This window comes from Chelonia mydas, chromosome 2 (assembly GCF_015237465.2).
Source record: "Chelonia mydas isolate rCheMyd1 chromosome 2, rCheMyd1.pri.v2, whole genome shotgun sequence".
Lineage (NCBI taxonomy): Eukaryota > Metazoa > Chordata > Testudines > Cheloniidae > Chelonia > Chelonia mydas.
This window is the reverse complement of record NC_057850.1, coordinates 216,016,532-216,037,910: the sequence shown is the minus strand read 5'-3', so window position 1 is coordinate 216,037,910 and position 21,379 is coordinate 216,016,532. Positions and strand designations below refer to the sequence as shown.

The 21,379-nt window shown below is 43.1% G+C and overlaps 1 protein-coding gene across 1 annotated transcript in view; it reads right to left on the bottom strand.

Annotated features, from left to right (window-relative positions):
• The window catches only part of CALCR (calcitonin receptor), a 266,191-nt gene extending 245,129 nt beyond the window's left edge, over window positions 1–21,062 (bottom strand). Inside the window, exon 1 of the mRNA XM_027822731.3 lies at window positions 20,435–21,062. Within this exon, the coding sequence (XP_027678532.1) occupies window positions 20,435–20,442 (8 nt within the window). The 5' untranslated portion in view covers window positions 20,443–21,062. The remainder of the gene's footprint in view (window positions 1–20,434) is intronic.
• Window positions 21,063–21,379: the final 317 nt, after the last annotated feature.

The following is a 21,379-nucleotide window of genomic DNA, read 5'->3' as shown; positions in this document are numbered from 1 at the left end:
ATACGGTGTACTGGAAAAAGGAGCAGCAGAACGTGGGGCTGTTGGGGACCACAAGGCTGAACCACAGGCTCTCCCAGGAACTGCAGCGGGGAAAGAAGCTGAACTCCCAGCCCTGCCCCCTACCCTTCCACGGAGCTGCATCTCCTCCAGCTCCCAGCAGCAGCCCCACCAGAGGACAGGGCTGGGGGCAGTACAGCCAGCAGAGGAGCTGCCGGCATGCTGCTCCTTTCCCTGCTGCGGTTCCCGGGAGAGTCCTGAGCCACAGGGCTCTCCTGGGAACCACAGTGGGCAAAGGAGCAGAACGTGGGGCCACTCAGTGGCCCCACACAGGCAGCTCCTCCAGTGCGGCTGCTGTACCACCCCCCAGCCGTTCCCACGCCAGCCCTGTCCTCTGGCAGGGCTAGCTGCTGTACAGAAAGAGGAGACCCTGCATGGAAGGGCTGGGGTGGTACAGCCGTGGCACGCCAGAGGAGCTGTGGGCGTGGGGCCACTGGGCAGCTCCATGTTCTGCTTCTTCAGCACAGCGGGAGGGGGAGGGGGGTTGCGGTACTACTAGCCTTATTTCTACACTGCTGCTGGTGGCAGCGCTGCCTTCAGAGCAGCTGCAGAGTGGTGGCTGCTGGACGGGAGCCCAGGTCTGAAGGCAGAGCTGCTGTCAGCAGCAGCGCAGAAGTAAGGGTGGCAATACTATACCATGCCATCCTTACTTCTGCTCTGCGGCCTGCAAAGCTGGGCCCTCAATCAGCAGCCACCACTCTCCGGCCGCCCAGCTCTGAAGGCAGCAGCGCAGAAGTAAGGGTGGCAATACAGCAACCTAGCATAAAATAACTTTGTGACCCCCCTGCAACTCCCTTTTGGGTAAAGACCCCCAATTTGAGAAAAGCTGGTCTCCCCTATGAAATCTGTATAGAATAGGGTAAGTTAAAAGCACGCAAGACCAGATTTCATGGTCTGTGACACATTTTTCATGGCTATGAATTTGCTAGGGCCATAAACAGTAACAGGTTGTCAACCTCTATGTGGACCAACACTAGAGGGGGAAGGGACAGTTTCCCAGTGGATTTCACAGATATCTGCTGATATCAGAGGAATAGGATGAGTGACAAAACCTGAAGAGGGTTCTTCTGTCCATGCTGCACTAATGTTAGTGGATAGGACTTCTGTAACATTTCTGTCCTACCTTAATCTAGATTAGATGATTCTGTGCTGGCTTCATTTTGGTCACTTTGTGCTTTGCCTAGGAATAAAACTAGGGTCCTATTTTCCCACTGCTTGGAAACCCACCTTATTAAACTGGATAATGCTATTGAGCTATTTACAGTATAAGGTTGATATCGAGTTGTAACTAACATTAAGACTGATGCCCACTACACATTTAAAACTAAAAAGTGACTTTGTAAAAATGACATGGGTTTCCAACTCTATTGTGTCTTAGTCAGGGTGGAGTTCCTTGTGAGGTGTCTCTACATTAGCTCAAGGTCACAGACTCATGGCTATCCTATATTACTTATTTAAAATAATATTTCTGATAATCTGACAATTTAAACAGTTATTTATTTTTTAAAAAACACCCTTCTAAGTTATAATGTCATATCAATAACAACTTTCTATGTCAAAAAATAAAATGAAAAGGTGAAATAGAATTAGCTATAAAAGCACAGAAGGGTTCTATGCTTAAGTTTGTACGTCATGAAAACAACGATCATCAAGATCATCAAGTAATTGCTGAAGAAAATTTTTATGCAGACAAAGTTCAAGAAACTGAACAAAACACAGAACAATCGACTGAAACAGATGCAGACACAAAACAAGAAACTACAACAGTTGAAACTGTACTAGCATGGGATATAGATGACATTGGCACATGGCCGCAATCATTAAACAACAAATTACGTGACATTATACTTGAGAAAGGCCCTGTGAGAACAGACAGTCTCGAACATCCTAAAAGACATTAGAGGCAGGAAATTCACAGAAAACAATTACTACAAAAGACTTTCTAATGGTGACGGTGGCTTGTGTACTCTAAATGCAAGGATGCTGTATTTTTTTCCCCATACAAGATTGTCAAAGTTGCAATTTTAACATAGCAACCGTGGGTATTAATGATTGGCAAAATCTTAGTCACACATTACCATAACATGAAAAGGCACACCACCACATTGGAAGTATGCACAAATGGCGTAAGCTAATTGTAAGGTTAAAAAAACCAGACAACTCTTGATACCCAAAATCAGAGAAGCAGCATTGGCGTCGTGTTCTTGAACATCTATTGCTGAATATCCATCGACAAACAATCTTGCTTTTAGAGGAAGCACTGAAATTATACCAGCCCAAGAATGGCAATTTTTTGGGCCTTGTACAACTGCTGGGAAAATTTGACAGTGAAGAATGAACATGTCCGAAGAGTAACAGAAAATGAAATACATGACCACTATTTGGGACCAAGAATTCAAAATGAACTGATCATACTAATGAGTGGTAAAGTGAGAGACAAAATTGTTTCATTGGTTTCTTTGGCAAAATATTTTGCCGTAATCTAGATTGCACACCAGATGTAAGTCATGAAGAACAGATGTTGTTAGTAGTGAGATCTGTCTACATTAGTGATTCAGCACAGATTCCAGTTAAGGAATCATTTTATCACATTTTTAGAAGTCGAGGACACTACAGGTTTTGGACTTCTTCAAGCTCTCCTTGATGAGCTAAAACGAATGGGATTGTCCGTAATGAACATTAGAGGACAAGGCTGCAATAATGGCACCAATATGAGAGGATGCATTTCTGATGTGCAAGCTAGATTGCTGGCGGAAAATACACGAGCCTTTTTTTGTTCTATGTGCATACCACAGCCTTAATTTGATTTTGTGTGATATGGCCAAGTCTTCTGTAGAAATTATTTCTTTTTTTGGTTTGCTGCAATGCATTTACATGCTCTTTTCAGCTTCCACTCAATGACGGCAAATATTCAAAGCACGTTAGTGGTATTACCGTTAAGCCTCTATCTGAGACACCCTGGGAAAGCGGAGTAGAAAGTGTAAAAACATTGAGATATCAATCTGAGGAAGATTACAAAGCCCTGTTTGCTATTTCAGAAGAACCCAGAGATCCAAAAGCTAAAAGTGAAGCACAGTCATTGGCCTCTGAAATATCCAGCTTCAAGTTTCTAACATCTGTCTTAATCTGGTATGACCTTCTTGTTAAAATCTCAAGTGTAAGCAAAATAATGCAGAGTCCAACAATGCAGCTTGATTCAGCACTTACCTTACTAAGCAGCACACAAGACTTTTCTGAAATACAGAGAAACTGGATTCAAAGACGCACAGGTTACAGCAAGAGAGTTTGCAGAGGCACTCGGTGTAGAACCAAAATGTCCATGTCCGAATGTGAAGAGAGTTTCAAGGAAAAAATGGCAAGCAGAATATGAAGGAGCAGATGAGCCCATAGAAGATCCGGAAAAGAAATCTGAGGTTGAATTTTTTAACGTTGTGATGGATAAAGCAATATCTATTGTTGATGAAAGGTTTAACACGATGAAGAGTTTGGATTTTTTTTATGACATAACTAAATTCAACGAAATAGGAAAACAAGAGCAGCTAATGAGAAAGTGCAAGAACCTAGAGAGCCTCCTGAAGCACGGTGATAGTTTTGATTTAAATTGACTTGAACTGTACGAAGAATTGAGTACATTGTCATCAATGTTGCCACATGCAAAGTCGATGATAGACATTGTACAGTTTATTCATACCAGCAAATTTGTTGACATGTATCCTAATGTGTACATTGCCACTCGTATTCTACTGACAATTCCTGTAACAGTAGCATCAAGAGAAAGGAGTTTCTCAAAACTAAATCTCATTAAAAGACTATTTCTGCTCTATGAGTCAAGAATGCTTGACTGGTCTTGCTATTCTTGCAATCGAACAAGACATCACTTCATGTTTGTCATGCGATGACATTATTAGTGATTTTTCAGCCAAAAAGCCAGAAAGATTGCTTTTAATTAAAAACAAATCCTTGTTTCAATACCTCTTCATAGTAATTTCCAATTATATTATTAAATTAATTATATTATTTGCATCATTCTGTCAATAAATAAAAAAAAATTCTATAGCACTACTTCTTTAGTGCAAGTATAGTCCATCAGCATTACAGTGTGCTTAATTTGTTTAAACTGTTTTTAATAAAGTGCATGTGGCAAGTTTTCCAATACTGTAAGCTTATGTTTGTGTTGCTAAGAGCAAGTCAGGCATAGGGGCACCAGTTTAATAATACTGCGTAGGGCCCCATAAATCCTAAGGATGGCCCTGGCAGAGAGAACTCTATGTAACCTTGAAAGCTTGTCTCTCTCACCAACAGAAGCTGGTCCAATAAAAATATTACCACACCCACCTTGTCTCACAAATATAATTGGCATTTTTGACTAGCTGTAATGATCATACTAACTATGTTTTCTTCAGATTGGCTGCATATTTGAGGAAAACTCTAAAGCATGCCCAAATATCACAATAGTTACTTTAACACCTCCATCATCAATCATCTTCTCAAATAATCTGTCAAGGTTGCAGCACATCTGGTGAATCACCTTCAAATGAATTAAACGTAATTCTGCCTCTCTGGCCAAGTAGTGAGTGTTATGCATGTGGTGAGTAGATATAAGTATTCTCTTCTTCTTATCAGTAAAATTGAACTGTAATGTCCTGTCCCATTTGGCTTTTATCCTGATCAGCAGAGGAGTTGGTTGTGCCAGTATTAACATCACTACTGATATCTCGCTGTTATTGCTGAAATTTTTTTTCACTGAGTTTCTGCCAGCGGAGGGAGGCATTTTTAGTAATCAGTCAGGGCTTTATAGGATCATTACTAGTGAAAACTCCTGATGCAATGAAGGATGCGCTGAATCAATGCATGATTGGCCATCCTGACCATGCCCTAGTCCAGTAGTGGGCAACCTGCGGCCCACGGGCCACGTGCAGTCCAACAGGGTAATCTGATTGCAGGCCACGAGACATTTTGCTGACTTTGACTATCTGGAGGCACGGCTCCCTGCAGCTCCCAGTGGCCATGGTTCACTGTTCCTGGCTAATGGGAGCTGTGGGAAGTGGCAGGCTGTGCTGGCCTCCCAAAAATTCGACCTCCTAAAAATTTGAATAGTAGTCCACTGTAATTAAGTTCTACTTTTCACTGAAGGCTAATAAGTCTGCTCTCACCTTTTCCTGTGGTTTTGTGTGCTGCTCATATGCTAACTGTCAGGAATCAGGGCCTGAAGAGAGCTACTCTCCAGGCAGCTTATCAGTACAGCTGGTCTGCAGGAGGCTGCCTGAATAGCCACACCACCTGATTGGCATCAGAGGCCAGCTTGTAAGCCAGCAACAGCTTGCCAGCTTCTCACTGCTCACACCCACCACTGTGCCTGCTCCTGCATTACCTTGTTCCTGCCTTGCACCCAACCTTGCCTCTGTCCTGTTCCGAAAACATCCTTGCCAGATACCTGCTTGCTCCAGTGCCTGCCCTCTGGATTGGTCCTTGGCTCTGGCTCCTGACTAGAACTCTGGCTCAACCCTCAGCTCTGGCGCCTGCCTTTCGGTTTGACCCTTGGCTTTGGCTCCTGATTACTGACTACAGCTCTGACCCTAGCCTCTAGGCCTGGCTCCCACCTGACCACTAGGCTAAACAGCCCATTTCCAAGTCCACTGACAGTAAAAGTCTTTTTGCTGGTGGTTATCAAAAGACCGATAGGTATCAAACCCTTCTATCCAGGAGCAGAGTTGTCATTCCCAGACAGTAAACACACTCTTGAGCCTGTCAATGCCCAGGTGTAAGGCATGCACTTAGCATTTGTCTTCTGGTCATCTGGCTCTCTTGACTGCCTCTATTTGGATGGCCTTTTCCATAGCCTCTGATTCTACCAGCTTCACTGTTGAACTTGGGAGATTGAATCCAAGAACATGCTTCACTATGTCCTGATCCCCTTTCCCCAAATTTGCTGATGCTGGGTTTATATGCCCTACTCAGGGTGTCAGCTAACACCAATAATCATCCTGGATAATATCTGGATCTCCACCTGATAGCACCCGGTGCATCAGCATGCACTGCAATCTCTTTGGAGCCCTATGAAGGGACTTTGTCATGATTGTCTCTACAGGTTTGTGGTCTGATTGCACTATTGCTGGTGGCCATAGGTGTACTGATGGAATCACTCCTCCCCAAATACCACAGCCAGAAAATCTTTCTATTTGGGTGTACCCCTGTTCAGTCTCTGACATGGCTCTGCTGGAAAAGCAACTGGCTGCTTCTGCAAAAAAGAGCTACATCCAATCCTCTCTCAGATACATCACACTGGAGCGTCAGTGGTTGTCCTTCAGGACAGGGGCATCCAGTAAATTTATTTCAGCCTGTCAAATGCTTGCTGTTGGGAACCTGCAGAGTCCCACTCAACAGCCTCTCTCGTAAGCTGACATATGGGTCATCCTACTGTAGCCAGGTGTGCACAGAACTTGGACAGATAATTTATCATTCCTATGAAGTGCTGTACCCCTTCGACATCCACTGAAGCTTCCAAGTCTGACTTCCTTGTTGGGATCTGCTTTCAGTCCCTCTGCTGTGAGCAGATGTCCAGTGTATGCCATCTAATGCTGTCTGAGTCACACTTTTTCTGGGCTGAGTTTTATGTTCTTGTCCTTGCATCTGTATAGAAAAGCTTGTAGTTTTCTGTCATAGTCTGGTTCAGCTTCTGTGCCATTGTTCCCTTCATCTAAAAGAAGGATATCATCTGCAATTACTTTCACCCAGGCAGTCCTTTGAGCTTATGCCAGTCAGCATTAGCAGCCATCTGTAGTAATCAAATGGTGTTGGAAAGGTTGTCAGCATGCTGGACTCTTTTTATCTAAGCTTATGTGCCAAAACCAATTCCTTACATATCAGACTCTAAATATTCTGCCTGTGAAAGCTTCTAGCAAGCTGTAATCAACTGTGGTTAATACCATCCTTTCAAAACCCAGTGCAGTGGCTTTGGCTCTATGCAGATGTGTAAGTTGCCTGAAGACCTCTTTACCACCACCATGCTGTTTACCCAGGCTGTACTGGTCTCTACATGTGCTATGATACCCCTATGCTGCCGACTTTCGAGTTCCTTTCTTGGGGCCAATGGAGTTTTCCTTCATGGTCAGCACACAGGTTCCACTGTGGGGTCTACTTCCAGCCACTGCTTTCCTCTGAGGCACTCATCTTTGAAAACATTCCTATATGTTTTAAATTTTTCTCCATTGTCCATGAGACTCCCTCTTTTGCTTCTTGCACTATAATATTCTGATGCTGATAAAAGCCATGGCTTGTATGGCTATGGTCCCCAAGAGGGACCTGTGATGCTTACCATACACCACCACAAACTTCATAGTAAGTAAGCCAAAAATAAGACTGTGCCAACTGAAGTCCCATTTTCCTATGGGTTGTACATTATTAGAATGAACCTGCTCTTTTTAATGGTTATGTTCAAGTCCAAGTTACCCCGAGGAATCACATTGCAGGAGGCCCTTCTGTCTAGCTCAAATCGCACAGGGGGTTTCCCTCTTAACATTGTTGCATGAAGGTTAGTATTGTCCTTTGTTGCTTTTCTGTCCAGCCTGAATCTGATGTGCTCTCAGACTCAAGGAGAGAATCATTATCACCGTTGTCTGATGTGCCCCTTGCACCCCGCATATAACTGACAATCTTTCTGGGACCTTCCTCTGCTCTTGTACACACTGTTAAAATTGTTCAACATCCCACATTCCTTGCAATGCTGTCCCAGTGCAGGCTACTTCTCCTTTACCTGCTCATGCTGTCTCCCTATGGAGTAAATGCATCTCACTATGGGTATAGGACCCTGGCCAGCTGCACTCCTTTGCTGCTCTCTAGCTGCATGTGCTTCTGGGGGTGTTATGCTTCCTGGGCTTTTCATTATTTCTTTTGAGGTTTCTGCTGCATAATCCATTGTCTAAGCATTTGTCGAATGTGAGTTCACATTTCCAGAGCAGTTGCTCCAGCAGGTGGTGATCCCAAGTGCTGGAAACCATCCTGTCCCTAATTATGGAGTCTGTGAAGTCCCCAAAATTGCCTGTAGCTGCCAATGTCCATAAGGCAGTAACACAGGGTTCTATTGCCTCCCCTTCAGATTGGCCTCAAATGACAAAATTCCATGTTGCTCCACAGTTTTGTTCTGCTTTGGGGAGCAATAATTGCCCAGAGCTCCTAGGACTGCTGTGAGGCTTGAGGCAGTGCTGCAGACCTCTTTGCCTTGTTCCTCATAAGGTAAAACAGTTTTCCTTTCCTGCTGTTGTCCTCCTGCATGGCCACGTCTGTGAATGCCTCAAACTCCTCCTTGCACCATGTCCATCACTGGGCTAGGTTTGTGTCTGCAAGCTCCAGGGGGCTTCAGACTCAGTTCCATAGCTCACGCTGCCACCTGTTGCACTGCAGAGAACTCACAGCTCAGATGGTCCCACCACGTTTCATTTGCAATGAGTGAAGGTGAATGCAGGTTAAGTTGAACAAGTGGAACTTTATTACACCCTATGCAGTGCTCTGTCCATGTGGCTGAGTTGCTTCAAGCATAACTCCCTGGCACACCCTGTTTTCCTAAAATGCCCTCCAGGGAACATGGGCCCTCTCACTCCTGTTCCACTGATCATGATACAGCGTAGGCAGGTCTTAGGCATTTTTCCAGAGTGTCATGTCTTTCTGAGAATGTCTTGACAGTGGTGATGGCTGAAGGAGAGGACTGGATATATTTATATGAGAAGCCATCTGTAGGTATTTGCAGTGATGATCTCTGAATACTCTATAATTTTCTCAGATCTGAACAAATGGCATACAAAACAATATGCTGCTGATTTGATTGTGCTGCCATTAACATTAATGGGAATTCTGCCACTGACTTCAATGAAACAAAAATTGAGGCCTGTACTGTACAAATTTCCTACCCTGAGACTACATTCCTCTTGCTATGGATGGCTCCAATTAATGGAAAAGGAGTACTTGTGGCACCTTAGAGACTAACCAATTTATCTGAACATAAGCTTTCGTGAGCTACAGCTCACTTCATGGATGCATACTGTGGAAAATGCACAAGTACTCATTTTCTTTTTGCAAATACAGACTAACACAGCTGTTACTCTGAAACCTCCAATTAATGGGTTTATCTATGCTTCCCCCATAACTGCACACTCACACAGGTGCTAGGAGAATCAGGCCTTAATGACTTTCTAATATCTGGGTATTGCAATTCATCTGTCCAAAGAGTTATTTACAGCATAGTCTGGACTCAGTTTTAGTTTCCCCAGAGGAATGCACATATAAAGGACTGGCTCCAAAGCTGATCAGTGTCAATGGGAGTATTTCAGTGAACTTCACTGGCCTTTGGATGAGCCCCATAGTGCTCTTTATTGTTTGTATGTATTTGAAATACTGTCCATAAAAGGAAGTACTGCAAATATAAGATGTGAAAACTTTATTATACTCTTATCTGTATAAGAAAATGACTAAACCTATATAAATAATGTGCCACCTACATACATATTCCTATTGAAATTCTGGAAGTTCAAAAGCAAATTTCCTTTGCTGGGCTATTTACGTGCATATTTTCTTCTCCGTTAATTAACTGTGTACTTAGCAATGCGTCTTCACATAGAAGATAAACATCAACATAATATGTATGCCCTTGTTCCATTTAAAGTAAACCATCGCTTCATCTGACTGTATTCTACCAGTTCTACAAAATCATTTTTCTACATTTTTCTTGTTTTCCCACCCTGTTTTTACCATCAGTTTTCTTTTTCTTCTCCTTTCCCCTTTCTCTGTCTGAATCTCTTTGCCTCTCTCCCTTCCTTCCATTCCCTCACCAGCATACACACTCATCCTTACTCTTCTCCCACAATTTGTCCCCTCCAACCCTACAGCACTACTTTGAGCATAGCACATCTCCCTCACCTGGAGCTTGTGCCCTTCTTAGGAGCAGAGATTGGGTGGTTGAGAGAAGGCATGGCCTCAGTGGGAGCTGGCCTAGTTGATGAAAACACAGAGCACCAGGAGTTCTTGTCAGTAGATTTGCATAAGGAGGTGGCCAGTCTCAGCTACTTCTCCCAGTGCTAAAATTGTGGGTGCTTAAAAAGTTTCTCTGGATAATCAGGTGAAGTCTGAATTGGAAGGTGTCAAGTCGTGAATTGAGAGCCCTAGAATATTTATGGTACAAGAGATTGCACACAGCTCATTTAATAATATCAAGAGAGGTTGAGATATTCTCACTAGCTATTTGCCTCAAGCATTAAGTGTAACTTGGAGAAGCACAGTCACAACCAGCCAAAGAGCATCAAGTGCCTTTTGTTGTTCCTTGTGCTCCAATGAATAAAATGTGACATCTAAAGTACTGTTGCTTTATGCATGTCATTCATTCAGTTTCTGCAAGGAATAAGGCACATCCTTCTAAAGAAGGCTACTATCTGGTGGCAGCTGATACACAGCAAATAATGCTATCAGGCTTAAGCAACAAAAATTGATAGACATCAAGAGCCTTGAAGGAAGCTTTAGACAGGTACCTGACTAAGTGTCCAGCAGGGAAGATCTGGATACAAACAATAGCAATAAAATCTCTTTTTTCAATTATATTTGTTCATGTTTCTAATTAGTTTAGTGTTCATTAAAGGAACCAGATTGATAGCAATTGAAAATGAAGCTATTTGTTTATCTATAGCACAATTACAGCATAGGCTGTAGAAGTTCAAGCTATCCACACTACCTCTCTAATGCACCTTAAGCTTGTTCAGGAGATAGAAACTTTAGGAAGAAGAGGCTAATTCACTCTCCGTGCTCATTTAGTCTTTCTTCTGAGTCTTCCAATAAGGATGTTAATTCGTCCCACTGGTGACAGCAATTATTGTTCTGTGAACACTGCACATGTAAGTAAATATTTCACTTCAAAAAAATTTATATGGAAAATTAAATTATCCTTTGAAGAGGAGTTGTACCAAATCTGGAGATTAAATGTGAAATAGGAGGATTTCAGTCTTAATAGCACATAAAGACGTAAGAGTGGTCTTGTGGGGTCAGACTAATCGTCCATCTAGCCCAGTATCCTGTCTTTCAATAGTGGGCAGTGCCAGATGTTTCACAGGGAATGAATAGAACTGAGCAATTGAGTGATCCATCTCCTGGCATCCAGTCCCACCTTCTGACAATCATAGCTTATGGGACACCCAGAACATGGAATTGCATCCTTGACCATCTTGGCTAACAACCATTGATGGACCTATCCTACATGAACTTATCTTATTCCTTTTTGAACGCAGTTATACTTTTGGCCTTCACAACATCCCCAGGCAAGGAGTTCCACAGATTGAATGTGCATTGTTTGAAGAAGCACTGCCTTATGTTTGTTTTAAGCCTATTGCTTATTAATTCATTGGGTGACCCCCTGGTTCTTGTGTTATGTGAAGGATAAATAACACTTCCTTATTCACTTTCTACACACCATTCATGATTACATAGACCTCTATCATCTCCCCCCCCCCCCACATCAGTAGTATCTTTTCTAAACAGAACAGCCCAGTCTTTTTAATCTCTCCTCCTAGGGAAGCTGTTCCATACCCCTAATCATTTCTGTTGCCCTTCTCCATATTTTTTCCAATTCCAGTATCTTTTTGGGATAGGGTGACCAGAACTACATGCAGTATTTAAGGTGTGGGAATAATATGGATTTATATAGTGGCATTGTGATATTTTCTGTCTTATTACTATCCCTTTCCTAATGGTTCCCAACTTTCTGTTAAATGTTTTGACTGCTGCTGCAGCAGCACATTGAGGAGATACTTTGAAAGAGCTATCCACAATGATCCAAGATCTCTTTCTTGAGTCGTAACAGCTAATTTAGACCCATTCATTTTGGATGTATAGTTGGAATTATGTTTTCCAATGTGCATTACTTTGTATTTATCAACACTCACCTGCCATTTTGTTTGTTGCCAGTCACTCAGTTTTATGAGATCCCTTTGTAACTCTTCACAGACTGCTTTGGACTTAACTACCCTGAGTAATTTGGTATCATCTGTGGACTTTGCCACCTCACAGTTTACCCTTTTTCCAGATCATTTATGAATATGTTGAACAGCACCATTCCCAGAAGAGATCCCTGGGAACCCCGCTATTTACCTCTTTGTATTCTGAGAACTGACCATTTATTCCTACCCTTTGTTTTCTCTCTTTTAACTAATTACTGATCCATGAGAGGACCTTCCCTATTATCCCATAATCTCCTACTTTGCTTAAGAGCCTTTGATGAGGGACCTTGTCAAAAGCTTTCTGAAAGTCCAAGTACAATATATCCACTGGATCACCCTTGTCCACGTTTGCTGATGGCCCTCAAAGAATTCCAATAGATTTTGTGAGGCATGATTTCCCTTTACAAAAGCCATGTTGACTCTTCCCCAACCAAGATATTGTGTTCATCTGTGTGTCTAACAATTCTGTTCTTTACTATAGTTTCAACCAATTTGCCTGTTAAAGTTAGGCTTACTGGCCCGTAATTGCCAGGATTGCATCTGGAACTTTTTTAAAAAAAATTAGCATTTTGTTAGCTATCCTCCAGTCATCTGGTACAGAGGCTGATTTAAGTGACAGGTTACATACCACAATTAGTAAATCTGCAATTTCATATTTGAGTTCCTTCAGATCTCTTGGGTGAATACCATCTGATCCTAGTGACTTATTACTATTTAATTATCAGTTTGTTCCAAAACCTCCTTTATTGATACCTCAATCTGGGACAGTTCCTTAGATTTGTCACCTAAAAATGGCTCAGACGTGGGAATCTCTTTCACATCTTCTGCAGTGAAGACCAATGCAAAGAATTCATTTAGCTTCTCTGCAATGACCTAGTCTTCCAGGAGTGCTCTTTTAGCACCTTTAGCTCTTGATCATCCAGTGGCCCACTGATAGTTTGGCATGCTTCCTGCTTCTAGTATACTTTAAAAGAAATTGCTGTTAGTTTATGTCTTTTGTTAGTTGCTCTTCAAGTTTGTTTGTTTTGATTTTTTTGGCCAGCCTATTTATACTTTTATACTGGATTTGCCAGAGTTTATATGCTTCTTTCTATTTTCCTCGGTGTGATTTGACTTCCAATTTTTAAAAGATGACTTGTTATCTCTAACTGCCTCCTTTCCTCTGCTGTTTAGCCCTGGTGGCATTTGGTCCTCTTACTATCTATTTTACTTGGGGTACACATATAGTTTGAGCCTCCATTGTAGTGCTTTTTAAAAGTTTCCATGTAGCTTGCATGCATTTCAATTGTGTCTTGCTTTTAATTTCTGCTTAATTAGGCTCCTCATTTTTGTGTAGTTCCCCTTGCAAGTTAAATGCAAATACAGTATTGCATATACTTCAGTACAATCTTAACTCTGGAGCTGCTACTGACCCCTGTATAATAATCCATATAATGCATCTCACTATTTTAAAGGGATTTGTGCCTATTGTCTTCTGACATCTCCAAAGATGTGACATACATCTCATCTTGAGTAAACTCAGAACTATGTCTGTGAATTCACTTGGCATCACCCATAGAAGTGTCCATTTTCTAAAATGAACAACAGAATAACAATCTGCTCTGCTAATCTTCGAGAAGCAGTTCAGTATTCACTAGTTCATCCAGGAACTGAAAAGCATTTCACACACCTGCTTCCTAACCTGTGTTTTGCACCAAGCTAACAGTGGCACAGCATGGCATATTTAGCATGTCACAGCTACCTATAACAGTGGCACAGCTATCTATATTTTTCATATAGATAAAGCTAGAGGTGGTGAACAATAAAACAAAATATTAATTAATGTATTCAAAATATTTGCAAATTTTGTCAAATGTATTATTCACCCAATTCTTGGCAATAGTAAACAAGACTTAATTAATGCCATAGCTCAGGAATGACATGCTCCTTGTTTATGCTGTTGTAGATGACTAATCTGGAAAACATTTGTTGGACTGTGTCACACAGAACAAAATGTATGTTTCCAGAGTGACTATTAGTGATTAATTATCCGAGGTATGGTGAAAATAGCCAGGCTTGCCAAATCTCTGTTGTATCTTCTATTAAGTATAATTGCATTAATTGATTAATAATCCAAGTGGAGATGATAGACCTAGGTTCCAACAACAAATTTTTGCCCTATTGGGTGCTATGCCTGTGCACCTGAATCACCTTCCTTGATGAAGAAAAGATTGCAGGTAGAACAGTGGTATGTGGTATTAGTGCACTAGCAGCTGAAATGCAGAGGCTGGAAGTGCAAACCTCACTTGGTATGAACAGTATTGTTTAATGGAGTGGGGGGTAAGGGTGCAAAAGTAAGAGTACCACTACTGTAGCATCAGTTCCCCTTCCTTTGGCCCTATGGAAGCCTCTCCATGGAGGTTCCATGAGTCTGGGAGTTAGGGAGGAGGAATAGCTTCTCTCTGCAGCAATGCCCACCTCTCAGAACTGTAGAACTTTAGTGAACAAGCGGTAACTTACCTGTTAACCCTGTATGTGATAGGACCCCCTGTGAGGGGGCAGCGGGTAGAACAAGCCTATGGCAGCATAGCTTTCATGGTGCTTAACCTCTGCTCCTTCGTATCCAGTGATTTCTCCTATCAACTATGTAAAATGGTCCAGTTTCACACTTTGACTGGATACACAAACTTTTGGTTGTTCTTCCTGTCAGGATATTTATATGTTCCTCTATTGCCAGGTGGTGAGTCACAGCACAAGTCACTGAACCAAGTCACCTTGCACCAGGATTTGACTATAGCCAGAGTCTCCAGATCCCTTGGTCACATTAACCCATACTGGCACTGTAAATTTAAGAGGGAAAGAAGAAACATGCTCTTGGGTCTCATTTGATGTCCACCAGGAGGTGCTGTAATTACACCCATGTCAGGACAAGCCCTGTACATCTGTCCCTTTTTCTCACAATGGAAGCATATGGTTCTCTCTGGTACGTTGTTGCTCCCTGAACTAGACCCTGGAGATTGAACTCTGTCACTTCCGTGATTGGTCTTCTCTCTTGAGAAGGGAAATGGCTTGTATCATTCTGCTGCAGTCTATTTGGGCAAAATGGAGAAGTTTTCCCACCAATTCTTCTCCAGAGCGCACTGAGCTGCACTGGTCCTGTACACTCCCTCTGTACCAGTGATGCAAAAAACACAACCTTCTGAAAGGGGAATTTCTTTGGCCAATGACTCTGTCCAGTGTCTGTATGCCCATTCTCTTCCCAATGAAGGAAGAATCTGCAGGAACCATTCCAAGACAACCAGCTCTGCCATGTGCAACACTAAGTAGATTTCTGATTCTAGCCACCTCCAACAAAAGTCCTTGAGTGCTAGTGTCCCAAAGGATACCTCTCTCCACAGAATCATTTGTTTCCAGAAGATCCAGGATGGCTGTCTTTACATGCTAGTAATCCACAACCATTTGTCTGTCTAAGGTTGTGTCAGCCACTTGTGCTTATCCTCATAATACTGGTCCCACCTGAATAGTTCACTGGTCCAGTGGCCAGGCCAATCAGTACAGTAGGCATATACATTATTGGAACATCTCCAAGAAGACCTCTGAGACACTTCTAAGTACTGTGCTGGTTAAAAGGAGGCCCAGTTGTAATGTGCCCAAATTCAGGCTTTTCAGTATCTGTTAGTGGATTTGGCTCCTGTCCTATTGACAGGGTTTCCAAATTGTAGTTGCTGGGTGGATATCAAGTCAATCATCTTTGACTGATGTTGCTGAAGCTACTGCTGACAGTGATGTATCTATGGTCTGAGATAATGGCCATTGTCTCTCAGTGCCATTTGCATGCAGTGTTAGCTACACTGGATCCACATAACCCTAGATCCTGTCTCACCCCAAGTCTGTAGACTAACCCAAATATCTCCACGCCCACTCTGTGGACTAAACTTTAGCATCAGCTTATGTGGGGACAGTGTGGAGATCCCCGATATAGCATGAAGGGAGTAGAGGGTCCCCTATATAGTTGCTCCAACCATACTCTCTATCATCAGTTCAACCTCACCATAAGAAGCCTTGCATGGACCCTTATACATGCATGATTTTCATCTATAGTACAAAGAAAAATATCTAGAACTAGTAGACAACCCTGGACCATATTGTGATACTTAATTTTAGTCAGCATTCCATATTGAAATAAATGGCACAACTGGGGCCTATAATTTTTCACTACTACTTATTCTGCATCAGAAAAAAAACAATGAAATTTTAGGGCGCTTTATCTCTAGAGCTTCTGAATTTTTGGAATTATTTGCTACAATGTCTGTAAGGAAGCAGGTTCATTTAGAGCCAATAAATTATATTCCTGGCATTTGTTACAGTCCTGAAATACATGCTTCTAGCAGTCAAACTCACTCCATGCCTTGGTGTGAAAGTGATTAAAAGCAATGACAAAATAAGAAGTGGGTGTGAAGACCAAGAACAGCACAGAATAAACAATATGTAACGATATGCTGTTCTTTGGCCAGCTATTACTAGTAAATATTGAAGTTAGCTAAAAACTAGATCAGAGTTAGGTAACAGTGCATTAGTTATTCCCCTCTGGACACATTCATGAAATGATCATGTAGGGCTCAGGCTGTCAAGGGTGTTTTGACACCTCAACGCCCATGGACTTTAATGAGTGCTCAGGATGCAGTGTGGTCCAGGACACTAGTTGGAGTCAAGATATCTGGGTTCTAGTCCTGGTTCTGCCACTGACCTGCTAGATCACCTTAGGAGAGTCATTTCTCCTGTCAGCCTTTGTCTATCTTGATTATTTAGATTATAAATTCTTCAGGACAGGGATCCTTACTGTGTTTGTGCAGGGTCTAGCACAATGGGGTCTCCAACTCAGCTGAGGCCTCTTGGTGCTACCATAATACAAATACTTGGGAGCTGAAAGTGCTCAGTACTTTGCAAGATCAATCCCCAGGGAGCCAATCCTACACTACTGATGTTAATGGGAGTTTCAACATTGACTTCTATGTACTTGTGACAAAATGGTCCAATCCTGTTGCCATTGAAGTTTGTGGGGATTCATTTTTAATCTCTAGAACTGATGTGCATTGACAGAACTTGAGGGGAAGTTTGCATCATACCTGTCTGTATTATATGTGGTTGAAAAAAATATTATAATTTGGTCCCTCGCTTTCTTGAAAATCTAATACATAGACTTGATTTTTTCAAATGAAACCCAGAATCTTCTTTCATATCCAGGGAGCATTCAGGAAAATGTAAACCATCTCAAACTTTCACTTCCTCTAATTTTGTGCAATGGTGGTGGGATCTCATTTTTTATATTATATAGTTATTATATAAAGGTGGTTTATTCATCAATACACCAATCTTGCTTCCAATACATGGAACATTATAGACATTGAGACTATAACACAAATTTAGCAGTGTGAGAACAGTAGACTAGGTCTTAAGTGAAGTTATTTGTTTTGAGCTGGTAGAAAATTGGGAGGAAATTTCAAAAATAAATTTTGCAGACTATTTCTGTTTTTTTCATCAAATTCTCAACCTTATCAAAACTGACCATCTCTAATAATCAGTAAATGTCTTTTAAAAAAACAGAATTCATCAAAATCATATTTTCAAAGAGTTTAATCACCTAATTTTTGTTGTCATCTGGCAAATAAATTAACCATTAACAGTTCAAACCTACAAGGTACTGAGCCTCTCTTGAAGGTGCTTAGGGCCCTCCTCATTAAAGCCACCCACTAGAACCGGACCCTAATAAAGCTCTAAATTTTCAACCAGTTCTATAGATAGTCAAATAATATTAATAAATAATTTCTGAATTTTATTTTGCATAACTTTTTTCATTAGTTGACTCTATTAAACATTGCTATAACTTATTTATGATGAATTCTGACAAAAGTTTCAACAAAGAATTCTGACTTACGTTATATGACAAGAGATGTAAAGTCTGAGCAGTCTATTCTTTTTAAAAACATAATGCTACTTACTGAATATGGAATACTTTTTTTATATTTCTTAAGCATAGCCCAATATGCAATAGCAATTCTACGGAGAGTTGTAAATTCTGTCACTAATCGAATTTAGACTTTGCCGTGTCATTTTCAACTCAAAGCTAGTTGGCACTCAGCCATAAATGATGATAAAAATCAAGGGTGAAATCCTGCCTCTATGTGAGTTTTACCATTGATTTCAATGGGACCAAGATTTAAACCCAAATATTTTAAGCAGAGCTTTTTCCATGAAGCTACTATTTAAAAAATAAATCAAGGAATTGAAATGTCAGGTTTCGGTTTATCTAGAATAATTTGCTATCAACCAGCATGAGTGTAACTGTACACATCACAAAGATAACTTACTGGAGGTCACCTACTTCTAAAGGTTGTCAGATATCTGAAGAGATTCAAATGAAACATTAGCTTTCATGCATTTAATTTACCTTCTTGGCAAACAGGTCTAGAATTCTGACTAGTAAATTAAAGTATTCCTTCAGCTAACCATTACCTACAGTGTGGGTTGTTAGTAAAAGAGAAATCTTAAGCTGTTCAGCATGGATACTCTCTCAATAGTAGAACAATAAAAGATCTTCCCAGTTGGGAAAATGAAAAGCTTCTACATCACATTACCTATCTTAACAGTAGAGCAAGAAGCTTGATTTAATCCAATATCTGAAGAAAAAATAATTAATTTGGATAAACTGAATTGTCAAACCCATCCTCCATGCATCTCATTCAGCTCCTCTTACGACATAATCACAGGGGAAATGAATATGTTTGGATAAAATACCATACACTATATGCTAATAGCTAGGAGTGATTACCAAAATATTGGCATTAAGGAGTTTATTATAAAGATCTTTAAAAATAATATGTATCTGTCTGTGCTCCCCCCTCAATTATTTTGCATTCATCCTTTGAATTAAAACTACTATTATGTAACTGAAATAAAGGAAAATAGTAAATGCTATAATATTCTCATTATTAATAAAAGGTTAAAAAAACCCCACCTAATCTTGTCAACAAGTCTACTTGAAACACCACCAGGAAGAAAGAAATGTAACAATTCAAAGACCGGATCAAAAGGTACTCAGATTGCATTCGGGCATGGAAAGTAATAGGCACACAAGAAATGAATTTCCCATCAAAGATGCCAGTATAGAAATAATATTTGCTAAGGCTCAGAATATCTCAGTGTATATTTGTAGCTTTTAAGTGCGATAAAAAAATACTGATTATCAGTTCGACAGATGGAAAATAGCATGGAAATATCCTGAGACATTAATTTGAACCATTAAGTAATGACTCAGGTGTCAGTTAAATGCCCATGTTTCAGGGATGGACAATTGCTCCTGTCTAGAATTCATCTTGCATTTGAAATGATCAGCCAATCAGTGTAAAGGCTAAATTAACACTGTGGAATTCAAGATTCCTCTTCTCCCTACCCCAAATTATTAGCACTTCTGCATCCAGCTAACACCATTTCTGCTTTACACTGATAATCACTTAATTCTCTTCTCACAGCATTTCAAATGGCTTCTTATTTGAAACATTAAATCCAACCGCAGGTTGTCAAACATGCTGCAATGTTCAGATTTTACAGTCCAACTCTGTGAGGTCACTAGCTTGCACGCCATTCTGTTAGGTAGTTAACATCACGCAGACTAAAGGTCCTGTCAAAACGACAACTCCTTAGGCGGGGATCAGCTATCCCCGGCACGCTTAGAAATTCATCGCAAAAGTTACAGGGCGCACGGGGAGGCGGGACTGTTCGTGTATGCAAGACCCCAGGCCGGGCAGAGGGGAGTGGGCGAGGGTGTTCCCCCAGAGGATCCCCCTTCTCTGCTGAAGAGCTGTTGCCTACCAGCCTTGTGATAACTAATCTGCAGCAGAGCGTGTGGGGCTAACCAAACCTTGCTCACTTGCAGCTATCCTGTAACTGAGGATGGAGACGCTAGATCGCGTTTAAGCCAAGCAGCCCGCCTGCCCTTACGGTGTCTTTCTTTGGGCTGAACACACACACACAGGCTCTCTCTGCAGCTATAGAGTCTCGGTCAGATGTTTTATTTAGAAACACTTGCCCCACTGCATAGGTGCTGGAACTAGGGGTGTGGGATGACCAGATGTCCCGATTTTATAGAGACGGTCCTTAATTGGGGCCTTTTCTTATATTGGCACCTATTACCCCCACCCGTCCCGATTTTTCACACTTCTAGCTGGTAACCCACCGCTGCACCCGCTGGCTTGAAGTGGTTCCCAAGGGGTTACCGTTTGGTTCAATGGCTCTCAGCACCGCCACTATATAGATGTACACAGGCGCTTCCCACCCCCCACAGCTCCCCACGGCTCCCTTGCAGCCCTCGCCCCGGACCGTATCACAAGGCACCGCGATGGGAGAGAAACAAAGTTGCCGGGACTTACAGTCTCATTCCTCTGAAGCGCCGGAGCCGCGCGTGCCCTCCGCGGCGGGTCCGTGCCGAGCCCCTTCAGTCCTCAGAGGCGGGGGAGCGGGGGGTCATTGCCCGGCGCCGGCCCTTAGATCCCAGGCACAGGGAGAGCCCCTGCCTGCCGCCGCCGCCTCCAGCCGCTCCTCAGCGCGGCATGTCCCCGCGGCGAGCCCCGCGGGAGGCGCCGACCCGACCCAAGGGGAGCAGGCGGGCGGCTCAGACCAGGCATAGACGGGGACTCGCGCGGGCAGTGCCAGCATGCCCGGACTCACGCATGAGGGGCTGCGCCTGGGAACCTAGCGGCCGCGCCCCCCACCCAGCTCCGGATCCGGCGCCTCTGCCTACCACCGCCCCCTGCTGCTGCAGCGCCCTGCCCCCGGCTCCTGCCCGCCGCCTTCCGCTCGCTGGCCGCCCGGGCTCGGCAGCGCGGTGTGAGCGGGCGGTGGCCGAGGGGACGGTAGGCGGCGCAGGGGGCAGCCCCTCCCGGCTCCGCTGCGGCCAGCTGGTGCCCGCCGGGGAAGAAGACAGGACCGGGGACCGGCGGCTCAGCCCCGACTTTAAAGGGGCCGCGCTCCGAGCGGCCGGGCAGCGTGGCGGGATGGAGCGGGAGCGGCGCGAGCCGCGTCACGCCGGGGGGGAGGGGGCGCGGCGGCAGAGGGGCGGGCGCGGGGAGCCGCATCAGCCCAGGGGCCGGGTGCGAGCCAAGCCCCGGCTCTGGGTGTGCAGCTGGGGCTGGGTCCAGCCCCTAAATTGGGTTTCCGCCAGTGACCCCAGCAGCCTGGGTAGGAAGCAAGAGCGGGGTCCCATTGGGGTGCCCCAGGAATGGAGGTCGGGTCCCAACCGCGGCCACCTTCCCGCAAACAGAAAGCCCGGGGTGTGTGGGATGGGGGGGTGAAAAGGGAGGAGCTGCCTGGCACCC